Genomic DNA, 17201 nt, shown 5'->3' with positions numbered 1-17201 from the left:
ATGAGCAAGTACTCAATAAATGTTTATTAAATAAATGAATGAAAGCCTGTATATTAGCATTACTACCAGAAGCAGAGAAAGAAGGGCCATTTGATTGATATTTCTGAATTATGTAAAACAGGATCACGTCTAGGACCCCATCTTTGCCACGGTGTTTGTGTTTATGGCAAACATGTCTTCTGGCCACTGTGAATCAGAAACCAGGAGTCCTAAAACTTTAAAACTAAAGTCAAACTTTTGAGCAGATCAATTTTATTTGTTCTCAGAAAGCAATGACCATGGGACAAAATTATCTTCTTCCCTCTACAAAACGTAATATTTATTAAGAGTTAATGTTATCATCTTGATCCTAGCAGAGCAGTGACATAGTGAAGGCAATCCAGCAAGGCGTATAAGTGCAAGCTTCCGCATCAGATGGCCTCAGTCCTGATAGAAGCTTCGTCATTAGGAGATGTGTGTCCTTGGGTTTATTTAACCTCTCTAAGCCACAATCTCCTAATTATAAGAGTGCTTGTCTCCTAGCCTATTATGAGGATCAAATGAGATCACTCATCTAAAGTTCTAGGCATAGTCCTTGAACATTTAATAAAGGTTAGCTGTAATTATTAAAGGAAATTATCTATTTGAACATTTACTTATTCTTTGCAAAGTCTTGCCTACAAGCATCATTCATTATATTGCATGAAATAATTTCCTCTCTTAGCTTAGTGCTCACATAAAACTGCCTTTTCAATCCCTCCTGAGATTTTCCTTAATCGGGTGGGAAGAAGTATAGGACCAATCATATTTTCTTTCCAGAAGGAAACTCAGGTCATTTGCGTTAATAACCTCTTCCAAATATCTTTTTTCTGCTTTTGTTTCTTAGCTGACTTCCTTCTGATTTTATTTTTAATTATCGTCTTTTATATTGTATTTAACTTTATAGCTTTTGGATCTGTCGTTTATGAGCTGAGAGACCCTGGAGAGGTTATTTGGCATCCAAAGCTCCACTTCCTTAATCTGTCAAATGAGACGTGTGTGGACACCCATGACACTAGCATCCCAGTCTCCCTTTTAATGACCACTCTTCTACCGCATCCATATTCCCTTGGGGCCATACAAAGGGCCCAACCCTCTAAGCACTTAGATTAGTCTAGAAGTGGACATCTAATTCAAGCTGGACCAAGGAGACACTCACCAGAAATTTTGGATTTAGGACTTAAAGAGGCAGGTCAGTTTCCTTCTAGTAGCCGAAATTATAAAACATAAATCCCAGGAGTTGCTAGTGGCTATGTTTCCCGTTTATGAAGGAGCCCGTCCACAGTGAAAAAAGAGAATGACTCTAAGATGCAGAGAGGAGAAGGGAGTGGGAGCCCTAATAATTCTAATGGTTCCAGGGTTGTTGATCTTCCTATAGCTTGGTTATCCCATTAGATAGCCACTATCTTTCCAATAACTTCTCATTTTTGCATACATAATTTGGGTTTGATTTCCAAATAATTCTAATACATAGAAAATAATCCCTACTTTTAGTTCTAATAGTTCTAATATGTAGTTCTAATATGTAGAAAAGAATCCCTACTTTTAATAGTTGTTATAAAAAGTAAATGAGGGCTTCCCTGGTGGCACAGTGGTTGAGAGTCCGCCTGCCGATGCAGGGGACACGGGTTCGTGCCCCGGTCCGGGAGGATCCCGCATTCCGCGGAGCAGCTGGGCCCGTGAGCCATGGCCGCTGAGCCTGCGCATCCGGAGCCTGTGCTCCGCAACGGGAGAGGCCACAACAGTGAGAGGCCCGCGTACCACAAAAAAAAAAAAGAAAAAGAAAAGTAAATGAGATAAAATAAGTGCTGGCTTATTACCTGGCATATAATACTTGCTCAAGAAATAATATCTATTAACATTATTTAGAAAATGGGAATGAAAATTCTAAATCAATTAATTAATGAACACAATTTTAATAGCTTACAAGTCTTCTTTCAGTTTCAAAATCACCCAAAGGGATTCTTTGGTTTTGTATCTCGAAAGAATTGCAAAATAAGAGAAATGCTCTAAATTAATTTTGCAACATATCATTGTATATATCTTAGTAACTCTTACATAGTTAAACAATCTTAGAGAATACTAAAGCCTCCAACCCAGCAGTCTACAATTTATTGCTAAACTCGCATATTTGCAGTAAACTGACAGAGGGAAAGTGGAAAAAGAAACAAACTTACATTCCACTTATCCCACACATGCAGGAATAAGTCTGATACAATTAAATGTGCAAAATACTGACTGGCTGCATGCACAGCAGTCTTCACATAGTGTCAAGGACGCAGTAAAGAGAATTACAATACCTGTAGGGATACCACACTGACGTTATCAAAATGGATGTGTCCATTAGGCTCTGTGACAGCTGGATTTGCATAACATGTCACACCATTGATGGCAGGTAACGTTTTAGGTTGATGAGTTTTTTCTTGAGAAGAACCAAAGTCATCATTTCCAAAGTGGGTATGACCATCCTACAAGAAAAATAAGGGAGGAAAAGGTTATAAGAAGAAACAAAGATGGCTCATACAGGCAAGAAAATAGAGAATTTAATGGTTTTTATTTATAAGAGAAAATTTTTATATCTATTCCGTATGTAGTATAATCTTTTTAGATTTATAAAATTTCTCTTCCTTTAAATGTATCTTCATTTATTAGATTCTCCTGTTTTTGTTGTTTCATGTTAGGGTGCATATACCTTCTTATGTTGATGGATATGAATGGAATACAAATTATGTGCATCTGTTATTGGACATTAAATTGTTAGTATTTACTCCAAATTTTACAATAAGAATCAAGTGTTCCTCTTATACTTATCAATATATTGATCCTTTCCTTTCTCTCCTCACATTCACAAGTCTAACAACTGAACTGTTCACATAATTGTAAGAATAAAATTCCTGCCTTTATTTGCCTATATAAAGTAGCTTTAGTGGGTAAAACATCAAACATTGTAAATAAAGTCCATTTACCTGACCATATGTCTTCAATAACATCTTAAGCGTTCTTTCAAAAAAGAAAAGTATGTAAAATCCACCAAACACAGCAACTGCCTTCTCAACATAGTTGTCAATTTTGGGATTGAATCCAAATGCCTAAGGGAGAAAAAAAGGCAATTCAGGTAAGACCAAGTAATTTAATTTGATTCAGTAAATAATTTTCACCACAGTCCTAAGTCCATCCTTCACATCCAGGTAATACTGGGGATTTACCTGCCAAAATCATAAAACAAAAACTCTGAAATCTGAGTAATCAAACTGTAAGAGATAGCACTGAAGTCTTATAACCAGAGGAAGTCCTATTAAATAAAGTCCCCAGAGTACCTTATAGTTTCCTAGCTATAACACCTTCAGCGATACTTGCCTTGAGAAAGTAAACTTTTATCAATAAAAAAGCAGCACTGATTCCTATATTTATAAGATAATATTAGACATGGGTAATTAAGACAAATGAGACATTGATTATCCACTTTTTCTAAAAGTAATATATTTGCCCATAATTTCCAGAGTCAACTTTTTAAAGCAAATATGGTAGGTCACTTGGATTACTGTTTTCCCAAGAGAGAGCCCCTTGAACTTAGAGGATCCTAATAAGTCCTAAAGAGATAAATAAATCGAGGACTGAGCCCCAGAATAAGGAAGAAAAGATATAAGGTACCAGGCACTCACACACACACATACACACACACTCACAAATGATGAGAATGAAATAATTCATTGTTTAAAGGACACAGGACAAGAGCTGGAGCTTGAAATTATAGAGTCATGATGTTCTAGGCAGACAAGAAATACAAACTTAAAATAAGTAAAATAGCAGGGGAGCATAACATGTGAAAAGTCACAGCTTTATACCATTCCACACATTGTCAATGCCCCCTCTGAACAGCAGTCTAGAATAGAAAATGCCTGGGTTCTTGTTCTACATCTGTCTCTGGGGAGACCTCATGCCACATCTTTTCAGTGACTTCTCCGGACCTATTTACACAGTGCAAAAATGGCATAAAAATACCTACTCTATACAACTAACACGGTGGTTATGAAAATAAAATAGCAAAGGGGAAATAATTTTGCCACAAAAGAAATAACTATCAGGACTTCCCTGGTGGCTCAGTGGTCAAGAATCCGCCTGCCAATGCAGGGGACACGGGTTTGAGCCCTGGTCAGGGAAGATCCCACACTCTGCGGAGCAACTAAGCCCATGCACCACAACTACTGAACCTGTACTCTAGAGCCCGCGAGCCACAACTACTGAGCCCACATGCCACAACTACTGAAGCCCACGCACCTAGAGACCGCACTCCGCAACAAGAGAAGCCACTGCAATGAGAAGCCCGTGCACCGCAGTGAAGAGTAGCCCCCGCTTGCTGCAACTAGAGAAAGCCCATGCACAGCAGCCAAGACCCAACACAGCCAAAAATAAAAAGTAAATAAATTTTTTTTTAATTTTTTAAAAAGAAATAACTATGTAAATTGGGGGTATTATTAAAAAGATAGATTCTCTAGTGTTTACATAATTCTCTGCTCATATCCATAATTCCCTAATTATCACAGAAAGGCAAAAGAACCTCTATAAGTGCTAATGAAGAAGTTTCTTATTTTCCTAATAGACATTTTAATGTATTATTACATTTTCAATAAAACAGGAAACCTCAAAATCATAAATGTACAATCCTCAGTCCACATACCATGTTAGTTTGTTTAATTTAATTTGACTCACCACAAATCAGGTGAGTTAATATATGTAATACTATATCAAATATATTACATACAATTTTTAAAATCAGAAAATCTGTTTTGTCATCCTAGCTTTGTTACTAGCTGATTATATGGCTGTAATCAAGTCATTTAATCCCCTTGGATTTTAATTTTTTCATCTCTACAATTGAGGCTTTGAAGTAGATGTTCTCCTAGGTCCTTTCTAGAAATAATAATACTAATAAAAACAATGACTTTAAGAAGTTACATCCCCACTTTCATATATAGCTGTGAAAACTAAAAGGAACTTCAGTAATAATTTTCTGAAACTTATGAGCTGAAGGTGATACTATATATTTTCTTTTTGTTCACAGCTTGCCCCTCCATCTTTGTGTGTGCATGACTGGGGAGATACTGTCCACGTGTATATGTGTTTCTCTAGTTGCCCTTTGTGACTCCCTCCTGTTAATGTCTCTTTCTCCTTCCTGTCTCTTTTCCTCTCACTTATTCTCCTCACTCCATCTCTCTTCCTTATATGGCCACATTACAGATTTAAAATAAAACATATATATCATGTGCTGACGAACTGAATAGCACACTGTAGTCAATGGCAGCTCAATAATACGTTTTACCAAAGGAAAAAATAAGCTGCTGTTTATTTATCGGCCCTCGATTGATTTTTATCCACAATCAAAAAGAATGAAAAGGTTTGTCAACCATGTTCTAATTTACCCTCTAGTCTTCTTTAGCTGTAGTAAATACATGGAGGAATTTTTTTTTAACATCTTTATTGGAGAATAATTGCTTTACAATGGTTAGTTTCTGCATTATCACAAAGTGAATCAGTTATACATATACATATGTTCCCATATCCCCTCCCTCTTGCGTTGCCTTCCCACCCTCCCTATCCCACCCCTCTAGGTGGTCACAAAGCACCGAACTGATCCATGGAGCAATTCTGTTGTATATCTTAGTAAATTTGACACTGCGTGCACTTCAGAAATAAATAAGTAAATAATAAAAAGAGTGTAGAAAAATTAAATTTGCCAAATGTGAGAGAGAATAGAGTCGTAAGGCCTTCCGAGGTGTCCCAGAGCTGTCTGAGCACGTCCTGGTGCCTGGCCTCCCAGAATATTAATTTTCTCTCTGACGCTGACTTCCCCTGCAGCTTGGGAGAAGCTTTTTCATTTGCTGTGATTCAGCTTTCTCTTACCCAAAACACTATAAACCAGACCATAAAATGCTGCAAGAATTATGGAGGCTTAAAATGTACAAAGTGCTGAAACATTTCAAATAACCAGTTATTCACAGAAACAAACAGCCAACCTCCTTACCTCTGGTATAAGTTGGAAAATTGCATTTGAAAATAGAGTCCCAATAGCCAGCCCCACAAAATAGGTCAAAATCTTAGGGAAGTAAGATTTCTTTATCAACGGAGTCAAGATCAGTCCGAGGAGAGATGCCAGATTAATAACTGTCACTGACAGGAAGCCATATCCCCAAACTGTGGATCAGAAGGAAGAGTAGAAGTTAATTAGAGCATAGGAGCCAAATGACATCTTACTGTACATTAAGTGTGAAACACATTTCACCTTTAAAAGCTTGAAACAGGTATCTTCTTTAAAACAAGGAAAACTTCTCACTGAAAATTATATAGAAAATTACTGAGAATATAAATATTAATAGTAACACTGCCTATGCTTTCCTCAGTCCTAAGTCATCATTACGGGATTACAGACTTTTATAGCTTGCAGGGAATTTGAAGAACATCTAGCAGAGTGATCACCCGAGGCCCACAGGCTCCGAGCTACCTAGCTGCATCTGTAGCTCAAAGCCCAGTTTAAAACTAGGCCTTTCAGGGGACTAACAGAGGCAGTGTGGGTTTCGGGGAGAAGGTATGGGGTGACGAGAGCAAGCGGATGGGTGGGGTTGTTACCTTCAAGATGACCATAGCTGCTGACACTGAGCTCGTCATAATCATTTGTCTGCAGGCCCTGTGGACAGCACCTCCTCGGGGAAGACAGCACCTCAGCCCCCTGCCTGGGCCTCCAGGGAGCCCCAGTGCAGTGAGCACTCAAGAAGGGAGCACAACTCACCCTACCAGGCTCGGACAAAGGCAACAATATCCCATAGGATGGAGACAGTGGTGAAAAGGGTCGAGGAGCATTCTTCATGTCTCCATCCTAGGGCCTGGTCCCCTACTGGTGCTTAATAAATGTTCCTTAAAATGAAATGAAGGGATGGCATCCTAAGGTCAACATCTCCCCGGTTATCCTAGAGGGGATGGTTTAAAAACAACATGGGAGGGCTTCCCTGGTGGCGCAGTGGTTGAGAGTCCACCTGCCAATGCAGGGGACGCGGGTTCGTGCCCCAGTCCGAGAAGATCCCACATGCCGCGGAGCGGCTGGGTCCGTGAGCCATGGCCGTTGAGCCTGCGCGTCCGGAGCCTGTGCTCCGCAACGGGAGAGGCCACAACAGTGAGAGGCCCGCGTACCGCAAAAATAAATAAATAAATAAAAACAACATGGGAATGCGAGTGAAACAGACTGTGAACCGTACAGGGGCAGGTGGCAGTGCAGGCTGAGATACAAACTGCCCCCAGAACTGTGTGACGTTGGCTTTGCCTGCAGCCCCACTGACTGTGCGCTAAGGACAGTGTGAAAGATTAGAAAGCTGCCTCTGCATTGTCACTTCTTTAAAATGCCCAGAAAACATTTTTAAATGTCGGGGCACTTTCCTCATTGACACTGTCAGTGGAGTACGTAGTAACACCGAATGCTTGGAGAGTGTTTGCCACATGCCGGGCACCATACTAAGTGACTAACCTGTATTAACTCATTTGATCTTCACAAAACCCTGCGAAGCAAGTACTACTACTACCTCCTTCATGCAGTTGAGGAAACCAAGGCATGTGGAGTTCAAATCAGCTGCCCGAGTCATGTGAATAGAATGCAAGATTTTGAACCCAGTCTGGCTCCAGGGCCCACATTCATTAGCAATATGCTTCATTACCCCTTAGAGGTAATCTAATTTTTAAAAAGCTCAAGGGACTCAACAAAACTGTGAACATCTTATATTGTGCTTCATGAATACAGGATTGCTCACCATTATTCTAGTGATTCTAACTACAAAGAAGCCATCTTAGGAAACATTTATGGAGCCTAGGTTGTAGACCAAACCGTGCTTCCTGCCAACAAGGAGCTTGGACCTTTGGCTTGGGGACGCTAGAGGGCACACACATACACAAAGCAAAACAAGGTAGCTTGTGCTGAGTACCACATGAAAAGGACAGATGATACACATTACAATGTTACCACAAGAACCACTGCAGCACCGACCATGTCTTTATCTTCTGCAGATACTTTCCTATCAGTTCCAGACTCCTAACCATGCCCCAGAGTCATCTCACGGGACTCACAAAGGTCCACCTCATTCCCATTTCTTTCCTTATCACCTAAAGCAATACTACCCACTCCCCTTAGCATTTCCACTTCGAAGAAGTTCTCAACCCCACCTCTTCCTCCATGGTATAATCTATGTGTAGTTGCCCTTAACACAAACAGTCTTCTATCCCATCGCTAGCCTACATGTGTTCATTCATTCAACAAATATTTATAATCTAATTAGGTAGACAAGATATATACAAGTTGGAAATTAAAATCAAAATGCAAAGAACTTTTTGAGTACCAAACAGAGGCAAAGCTACTACACATATTAAACTCATCAGCTTCCCCTGAGAGATCCTATTTCACTACCCTTGTCCACTGTCTCTGTAAATAGCAGAAACATCAGGATCAATTTCAATGTCTCACTCTCCACAGTCAATTCCAAAGACAATAAGTGACCAAACTCTATGAATTTTGCTTGAGATATCTCACTCCACGTTCTCCATCCCATCACCTCCCACTTCTCATCTGGTGCACTGACAGCTTTCTGTCTGGTCTTCCTCCCCCTACTTGACATGGTCGCCAATCTTATTATCCTAAAACACAATTCTGATCATCTCGTGCCCCTATTTGCAGCTGCCCTTCATCAACAGACTGCCACACAACCTCTCCAATGTTACTTACCCCCTTATCAACGTGGCCTTCATGCAAACACAATGTTTTCCAAATATAGAATTACCTTTGCACTGTGGTTCTTTATCTGAAAACACCTTTTCTATCTTCATTGCCTGACGAACTTACACACAGCTCTCCAAGCCAATGCAAAGACCTCCTCCATGAAACTTTTCTGGATTTTCCAGGCAGCAATCCCTTGCTCATCAAGTTTCCCATAGTTCTTTGAAGGTATTTGGGCCACTTACCATTTCTTGTGTGCTACCATCATTTTATCACTTATATATTCGTCTACATGATACAAATTATAAGATTTTCAAGGACAGGGGCTATGTTTTATCCTTCCTCAGAGCCTAGAATGTTGCCCAGCAAATAGCACACATATCTTGATGAATGAATGAATGCCATATTTTCAAGGTGCAGTCCAGAACTCTGTCAAAAAAATACCAACTCATTTGCTTGTCCAACATTTCTAACCTTCCTTACTATGCACATGAGAACCACTTGGGGAACTGTGGGAGTGGGAACCATCGTGCTCCAGGCACACAGCATAGTCTCCCCTTCTTGCATTGTCAGCACATTATTCAGGAAAAAAAGATTCATTCATCCACTCAATCTGAGCACCAAAGAATGAATTAGTATAAGAATACTCCTTGGACCTCTCCATATACACATAGGACTCCCTCTAATGATCTGTTTCAGAGAAAATCCTTTCTCTCCGCTTCTTAGTGAACTCTGAAGAATTTTAATACATTTTCAAGGAATATTAGTAACAATAGCGAACATTTATTGAATGCCCACAATGTGTTAAGATTCTTCTAAGAACTTCACCTGTTTAAGCAAATTTAATTCTCCTATTTCATAGAGTTTTTATAAGAATTGAAATAAAACCAGTTAATTCAGACCCTGTAATATAGTAACTCTTCAATAAATGCTATTATATATTTTTTTAAGTTAGTAAGTAGACATCATGTAAATTTTAGTTCATTTGTCTCACTGTTATACAATGAAAGATCAGCAAACCAGGAGTCAGGAGCCCTGGGCTCTCATCCCCCCTCAGGTATGTACCTAGAGGAAGACATTTAACCTCTCTGGAACATAGACTTATGTCATCAACTGTATTACAGAGTTGGACAGTGTGATTTTCAGGGATACTATTAAGGATAAGATACTATTACTCTTATCTGTTATTTGAACTGAATGGTATTCTGTGATCTTTAAAAAAAATGAGGCAACTTTGGACCATTAACTTATTGCTAAAATGTAATTAATCTCCTAGAGAATTTAATTTACCATCAGTTTATTGCACTCATCAATATGAGTTTATAAAGTACCTGAGAGGCAATTTCAAAATCACAAACTGTAAGGTCTCAGGTAAGTGAGATTCTTTTATCTGCCCATTGAAATATCAGAGTTTGGCTTGCTTTTATTTTGGTTTTCCATTCCCTGAATGAGCTCAAAATTGACTCTATATTAAGTGAACTATTATATAAAGAATCCGGGGCATTTCATTGTTTAAAATATCATTTAAAATAGCAAATATCTAGAAAAAATATTTGTTTGAACAATGAACTCTGAAATTATTGTTACTCACAAAATCTCTAATTATATTGATAAATTATGGTTGGTAATTTCTATTCTTTGTATATGTAAATATAGAATACAAAAGAGTACATGGGTTCTGAAGCTGAGACAGCCTGGGTTTGAACCTGGCTCTACCACGTACAAGCTGTATAAATCTTGAGCAAATGACTGTGAACTCTCTGCACCTCAGTTTCCTTGGCTGTAAAATGGGAATAGTTGTTCCATCATACAGCTGTGCAAAGATTAATTGAGTTAACTTATGAAAGAACTTGGAAAAGTATCGGTTATAGAAAGGACTACATAAAAGTTGGCTGTTACCGTTATTTTTGTCTTTGTTGTTATCCCTTTTATTCATATATAGTGAATGCTCATAGATACACAAAGGAATCCAAAAGTTAGTATCGGGCTGGCCAAAAAGTTCGTTCAGGTTTTTCATGTTACAGAACAAACTTTTTGGCCAGCCCAATAAAACAGGCACTCACTTTGTTGAGGCTTCCCTTTTCTTCTTCATCTTTCCTCTCTTTATATTCTCCATCTATATTCACGTTAGATGTGCTCACTCAGACCAGTGGCTCCAAACACCATCTCTGAGATGACAAATCTCCAGCCTCGACTATTCTCTGAAATCCAAATATGTGTGTGCCACTGCCTACTGGACACGTCCCCTCGTGGGTCTACATCGATGTCTCGGACTAACCACGTCAAAAATTATCCTCTTGGTCCTCACCACTCGCTTCCTCCACAACAAACTGCTCCTTCCCCAGTCTTGTCCATCCCAGGATACGGTGCAACCATCTATGCAGTTTCTCTGGCTTAAACTTGGATTCATCTTTCCCTCCCACACATCCAGTGCAGAGGCGAACCACATTAGCACAGTCTCCAAAATCCATCCTGAATCTGACCAGATCTCCTTACTTCTCCACTCCCACCTTAGACCGAGCCCCCGTCAAGCTGAGCACCAACCCTGGCCATAGCCCCCGGACCCATCTCCTTTCTTCTACTCTTGCCCCTTAACAATTTATTCTTCAAACTGCAGGTAGAATAATCTTTTACAAATCCAAATAAAATCACATCACTCCCCTGTTTAGGACCCTACAGTGTCTTCATACCTCATTCAGAATAAAATTCAATCAGTTTACCACACCTTACAAGCCCTCCCTTTCTGGCCCCTGGCTACCATCTCCTACTCTGCTTCCCGCTCACTGTGCTCCAGACACACATGCTTTCTCGCTGTCCCTTACACATGTCAAGCTCATCCCCAAGCTTATGCTGCTGTTCCCTGGACCAAGAATGCTGTCCCCCAGAGAAGATCTCGCCATGGTCCTCTCCCTCTCTTCAGTCAGGACTCTGTTCAAATGTAATCTCATCAGAGAGGCCTCCCTTGACCCATCTAAAATCACACTCACCCACCATCTCCTATCCTTTACCTACTTTATTTTCTTCATAGCATTTATCACTCTGAAATTATATAATTTATTTGCTTGTTTGTATAAATGTTTCCTATTTCTTTTCTTTGCTACATTGTAAGCCCTAAGAGGGCAGGGAATTTTTCTTCTTGTTCACTACTGAATGCTTAATACACAGAAAATAAAGGAACCAAAAAAATGAGAATTAAAATACTCATGTGGGGCAGGTAACAATTTGGGAATACCAAGAAATTGCCCCTCAGCAACTGATCTATCTCATCGGTGAAAGAACTCTTCTACCTGTTTAATTAAGTATGTGGACTATACAGTAAGAATACACTTACTTTCTTATATTTAAAAATTTCTTTACAATACCTATGGCAACACCACTATAGGCACTTAAAAGAGTCACTGGCATTTCTTTTATTTATGAAAATTAAAGCAGTAATAACTCAGTACCTTAAGATTTAATCTAGAACCACACTAGTTTCCTTATCTCTTTACTGACAATGACAGATAAATTGACAGGTTTTAAAATAATATAAGTACAACATAATGGAAATTGATCAATTATGACCCAAATAGTGAATGTGCCATCCAATATATACAACATAAAACATGTATTGCTTAAAATCAAGAACTGAATTTTATAAAATTTTCCATTGGTACCAAGTAAAATTTTGACTCCATAAATAAAAGAGCATAACTTCTGAAGCTTAAATGAGTTCTAATTATACTTATTCTAAAGACTTCCAGAATATAAGTATTTTTTACCAAGGGATTCTATGTAGATTAATTAAGAGCAATAAAGCAGAAAAAGAAGCATCTTAATTTCATTTTAGACTAGCTCACAGAGTTTTCAAAGAAATGGGAGAAAAAGCTTGCAACATACCCTCTGAAAGACTTGGTTTTGTTTTGTGTTTGGGCCGATCATCGCAAGGGTGAAAGTTCAATTGCTGTAAGACTGCTGGACAGATGACAGAGAAGTCTGAGCTGGTGATCTGTGTAGCATTTGAAAATCCATGAAGGGAAAAGATCTCTTCCGCAGATAAACACTGAAATAGAAGAAACAAAGTAACCATATATGTGTCAACAGAGTAAAAGGCTGCAAGCAAAGATACTGTAAAGAGGCATGGACTACTTCCTCTAGACACACAACACTACCTCTTTTTTTTTTTTTAGTTTATTTATTTTTGGCTGCGTTGAGTCTTTGTTGTTGCGCACGGGCTTGCTCTAGTTGTGGCGAGTGGGGGCTACTCTTCGTTGCGGTGTGCAGGCTTCTCATTGCAGTGGCTTCTCCTGTTGCGGAGCACGGACTCTAGGCATGTGGGCTCAGTAGTTGTGGCATGCGGGCTTCAGTAGTTGTGGCTCACAGGCTCTAGAGCACAGGCTCAATAGTTGTGGCGCACAGGCTTAGTTGCTCCGCAGCATGTGGCATCTTCCCAGATCAGTTCTGGAACCCATGTCCCCTGTCTTGGCAGGCGGATTCTTAACCACTGTGCCAACAGGGAAGCCCAACACTACCTCTTCTACAAAAAGTCACTATAAAAATGTATCAACAGATGAATGGATAAAGAAGATGTGGTACATATATACAATGGAATATTACTCAGCCATAAAAAGAAACGAAACTGAGTTATTTGTAGTGAGGTGGATGGACCTAGAGTCTGTCATACAGAGTGAAGTAAGTCAGGAAGAGAAAAATAAATACAGTATGCTAACGTATATATATATGGAATCTTAAAAAAAAAAAAAATGGTTCTGAAGAACCTAGCGGCAGGACAGGAATAAAGATGCAGACGTAGAGAATGGCCTTGAGGACACAGGGAGGGGGAAGGGTAAGCTGGGACGAAGTGAGAGAGTGGCATGGACATATATACACTACCAAATGTAAAATAGTGGGAAGCAGCTGCATAGCACAGGGAGACCAGCTGTGTGCTCTGTGACCACCTAGAAGGGTGGGATAGGGAGGGTCGGAGGGAGATGCAAGAGGGAGGAGATATGAGGATGCATGTATATGTATAGCTGATTCACTTTGCTATAAAGCAGAAACTAACACACCATTGTAAAGCAATTATACTCCAATAAAAATGTTAAAAAATATATATTATCAGTGGACCAACACCAATTCACACAAAGAGCTTTAAAACAATTCTATGTCCTCAATCTCCCATCTCTGTTTTTCCTCAGTTTGAATAGGTATTTTGTGGAGGCTATTGGAATACCTCTGCATACCGTTTCTTGTAGACAAACACACCTGGTTCCCTTACAGTTTCATGGTTAAGAAGTTCATCCTGGACTGCAATAATAATCTCAATACATAAAAGTTGTTTTAAAATATAGAAGTGAGAGAGAGACAATTTGTCTTTAGAACAAATTGTTGCTTGCTAAAATATCTATTATTCTCAATGATGGCGGGTAGCTTTTCTATATTACAATATTTCTATATTATAATGGTGCTAGGCTGTTTAGAAGTTCATTTAACTGTTAATAAGGAATAGAATCTGCATTAGAAAAAAGTTCTCTGCAGAAATAACATTTTAAAAGTACCGTTTTACTCTTGGGCATATTTTAACTGTAAACTTTCTTCTATATACTTGCATTATTAAGAAGACTATAAAAGAAATTAAATGTGTTACTACTGCTAATAAATGTTATAAGAATTATAGAGTATGAAAAATACCCATTCACTCAAAGAAAAACGTCTATCTTTAATAACTGCAAAGAACGTTCTTTGCATACTTCAGCCAATATTTAAACCCCACTAAGACCTTAGCTTTGTACTCTAGACTGGATTGTGTCCTCCGCAAATGTATATATTGAAGCTCTAACCCCCAATGTGATGATATATGGTTATGGGGCCTTTGGAAGGTAATTGGGGTCAGATAAAGTCATGAGGGTGAGGCCCTGCTCCAATTGGATTAGTGGCTTCATAAGAAGAGACACCTTGTCTTAAGCAGCCATCTGCAATCCAAGGAGAGAGCTCTTACCAGACACCAACCCTTCTGGCACCTTGATCTTGGACTTGCAGTCTCCAGTCTGTGAGAAAATAAATTTCTCTTGTTTGAGCCACCCAGGCTACAGTATTTTGTTATGGCAGCCCAAAGTCACTGATACACTATGAACCGTACCAAGAACTCAGAAGTTGTTGTTAACTGTTTCATCATAAAGTGCTGTAATTCCCCTCACAACAGAAACAATCAAATTAAAAATGTAAGATTTGGTAAAAGTTCACTATTGATTATGAAGGAAAGATGAAAAACATCAAATACATCAAATTGTATGGAGCTGTCAAAAGGTTAAGACTTCAATTGCCTTAAAGAAAATGCACATGTACACACCATTTTTGTAACATCTAAGAATGTGCCTAAAACTGTTCTTTACTGAACCTAAACTCTCCTTTGGGTTCGTGACAATGATAGCTGTGTGCCATCCCTAGAATAGGAGACAACACTCAATGCTCTGTTAACAGTCTTCCCTAAGACCAAGAATAAGGGGTAATGAGCCAATGGAGGGAGAAAATAGGTTGATAGCCAATGGGGGGAGAGAAAGTGGGTATAGTTTATTCATTACTGTGAAGACACCCAGGAGCATAAATGCTAGGCTCAAAAATTACAAAGTCCAAGGAATTCCCTGGTGGTCCAGTGGTTAGGACTCTGTGCTTTCACTGCTGAGGGCCCAGGTTCAATCTCTGGTTGGGGAACTAAGATTCCTGCAAGCTGTGCAGCGCTGCCAAAAAAAAAAAAAAATTACAGAGTCCATGTGGCTCGACTGCCCCACTGCATGATTCCAGGAATAAATAGGTGTAGAAGTGAAAATACAAAGCAGCACTGTTTCCCTGCAAGGAAGTTCCTCCAACTCCAAAACAGGAGGAAAACGGATGCTGCCCATAGATGATTTGCAAAAGTCTTCTCAGAATGAACAATCTAAGACTTCCTAAAACTTGATGACTGTTAAGCAATTCCTTTTAGACTCTAATTGTGACCCATTAGTGGATCAGAAAATCCACTTACAACATCACAGAGAGCATTTTATCAGTAAGTAAAAAACAATATAATAGCAACTACAGAGTGTATCGCACATAACAGGAGTAAGTATTGCTTAGTCAAACTTTTGCTTCAGTTACACTGTATACATACCATGCACATGTATACTGGACCACAATATAAAGTTCATTTTTTACTATAAGTGGCAGTCAAGAATTTTAAAGTCACTATCCTTAAGGATGCCCAGACTGCCCATTGTACATCATTAAAAACACTGTCCTACATACAGTTAGGAAAAAAACAACAACAATGCAATCAAGGAATATATACTCAATATTGAAAGATAGCTGAGAGTCTTGATGATCTGTTCAGAAAGAACAAAAAGGTACAGAGATGACAAAACTCTAGGCCTTGCTTTATGATTTTAGAATTAGGATGGACTACTAACAGTGTGACAAAACTGAATTAACGACAGGCCTGCCTTATTTAAATTAGCGATCTACCTTCAGAAAACAAACAGAGGTTGCCAGAAAGGGGGTTGGGGGGGCGTGAATTAGGTGTAGGGGATTAAGAGGTACAAACTTCCAGTTATGAAATAAATTAGCCATGGGGTTGTAATATACAACATAAGGAACATGGTCAACAATATTGTAATAACTTTGTGTGGGGACAGATAGTTACTACTTATCAAGGTGATCATTTTATAATGTCTACAAATGTCAAATCACTACATAGGACACCTAAAACTAACATAATATTGTATGTCAACTATATTTTAATTTAAAAAATAAGTAAAAATAAAGGAGTGAAGTTATGAGTGAAAATTAATTAATTAATTAGTTTAATTAAATAGCTATCTACCAGCAAGTGGAATGCAAATAGTTTTATACTGGACCCTATTTGGCTTTAAACAATATTGATTTTTATTATGCTTTGATTTAACAGAGTTGAACTTGACACAAAGAAAGCAGTTGTCTAAGAAAGGGCAGTGCTTCCCAGAGCAGAGACAAACAGGATGAGCGCCCAGGGCCTGAACAGTGAGGACGGGGGAAGGTTGAACGATTAGGGCAAATTCCTCCCTCAACATTTTATACAGTGGAAATCGGCTTATAATAAATGCCAAGGAGCTAGGCAAGATTTGTAGATAATTACACAGGCTCTCTATTTGACTAAACTTCAGTCAGGTTCTTCTAAGTCCTCTAGGCTTCGGCCTTGCGTCCATCCTTGTAGGGCTGGCACTGCCCAGTTTTAGCAAGAATCCTGCCAAGTCTGTTTAGAGAGACTCCCCTAGCCTTAATATTTGATATTATCTTAATATCCTCAGTGTCTGGTCAAGTTCTTCATTCCTCACCCTGATATCTGATTACCCTGGCTTCAGCAGGAATCCTGTTAGGTCTATTTAACCAAACTCCCTCCCTACCCCTGATGTTTCCTCTTAGTAACTTCCCATCCACTGACCCC

General features: G+C 39.0%; 1 protein-coding gene across 2 annotated transcripts in view; it reads right to left on the bottom strand.

Moving 5' to 3' along the window:
* The window catches only part of SLC39A8 (solute carrier family 39 member 8), a 72447-nt gene that overhangs the window by 34187 nt on the left and 21059 nt on the right, over positions 1-17201 (bottom strand). For both annotated transcript variants that reach the window (XM_024736198.1, XM_024736197.1), the window contains exons 3-6: positions 12647-12809; positions 6041-6210; positions 2985-3107; positions 2319-2486 (exon numbers count right to left, since the gene is read on the bottom strand). In XM_024736198.1, coding sequence (XP_024591966.1) covers positions 2319-2486; positions 2985-3107; positions 6041-6210; positions 12647-12809 — 624 coding nt within the window. The remainder of the gene's footprint in view (positions 1-2318; positions 2487-2984; positions 3108-6040; positions 6211-12646; positions 12810-17201) is intronic.

Source organism: Neophocaena asiaeorientalis, unplaced genomic scaffold (assembly GCF_003031525.2).
Source record: "Neophocaena asiaeorientalis asiaeorientalis breed wild unplaced genomic scaffold, Neophocaena_asiaeorientalis_V1.1 scaffold7, whole genome shotgun sequence".
NCBI lineage: Eukaryota > Metazoa > Chordata > Mammalia > Artiodactyla > Phocoenidae > Neophocaena > Neophocaena asiaeorientalis.
Note: the sequence above shows the minus strand (reverse complement) of the source record. Positions and strands in the feature narration are given on the sequence as shown.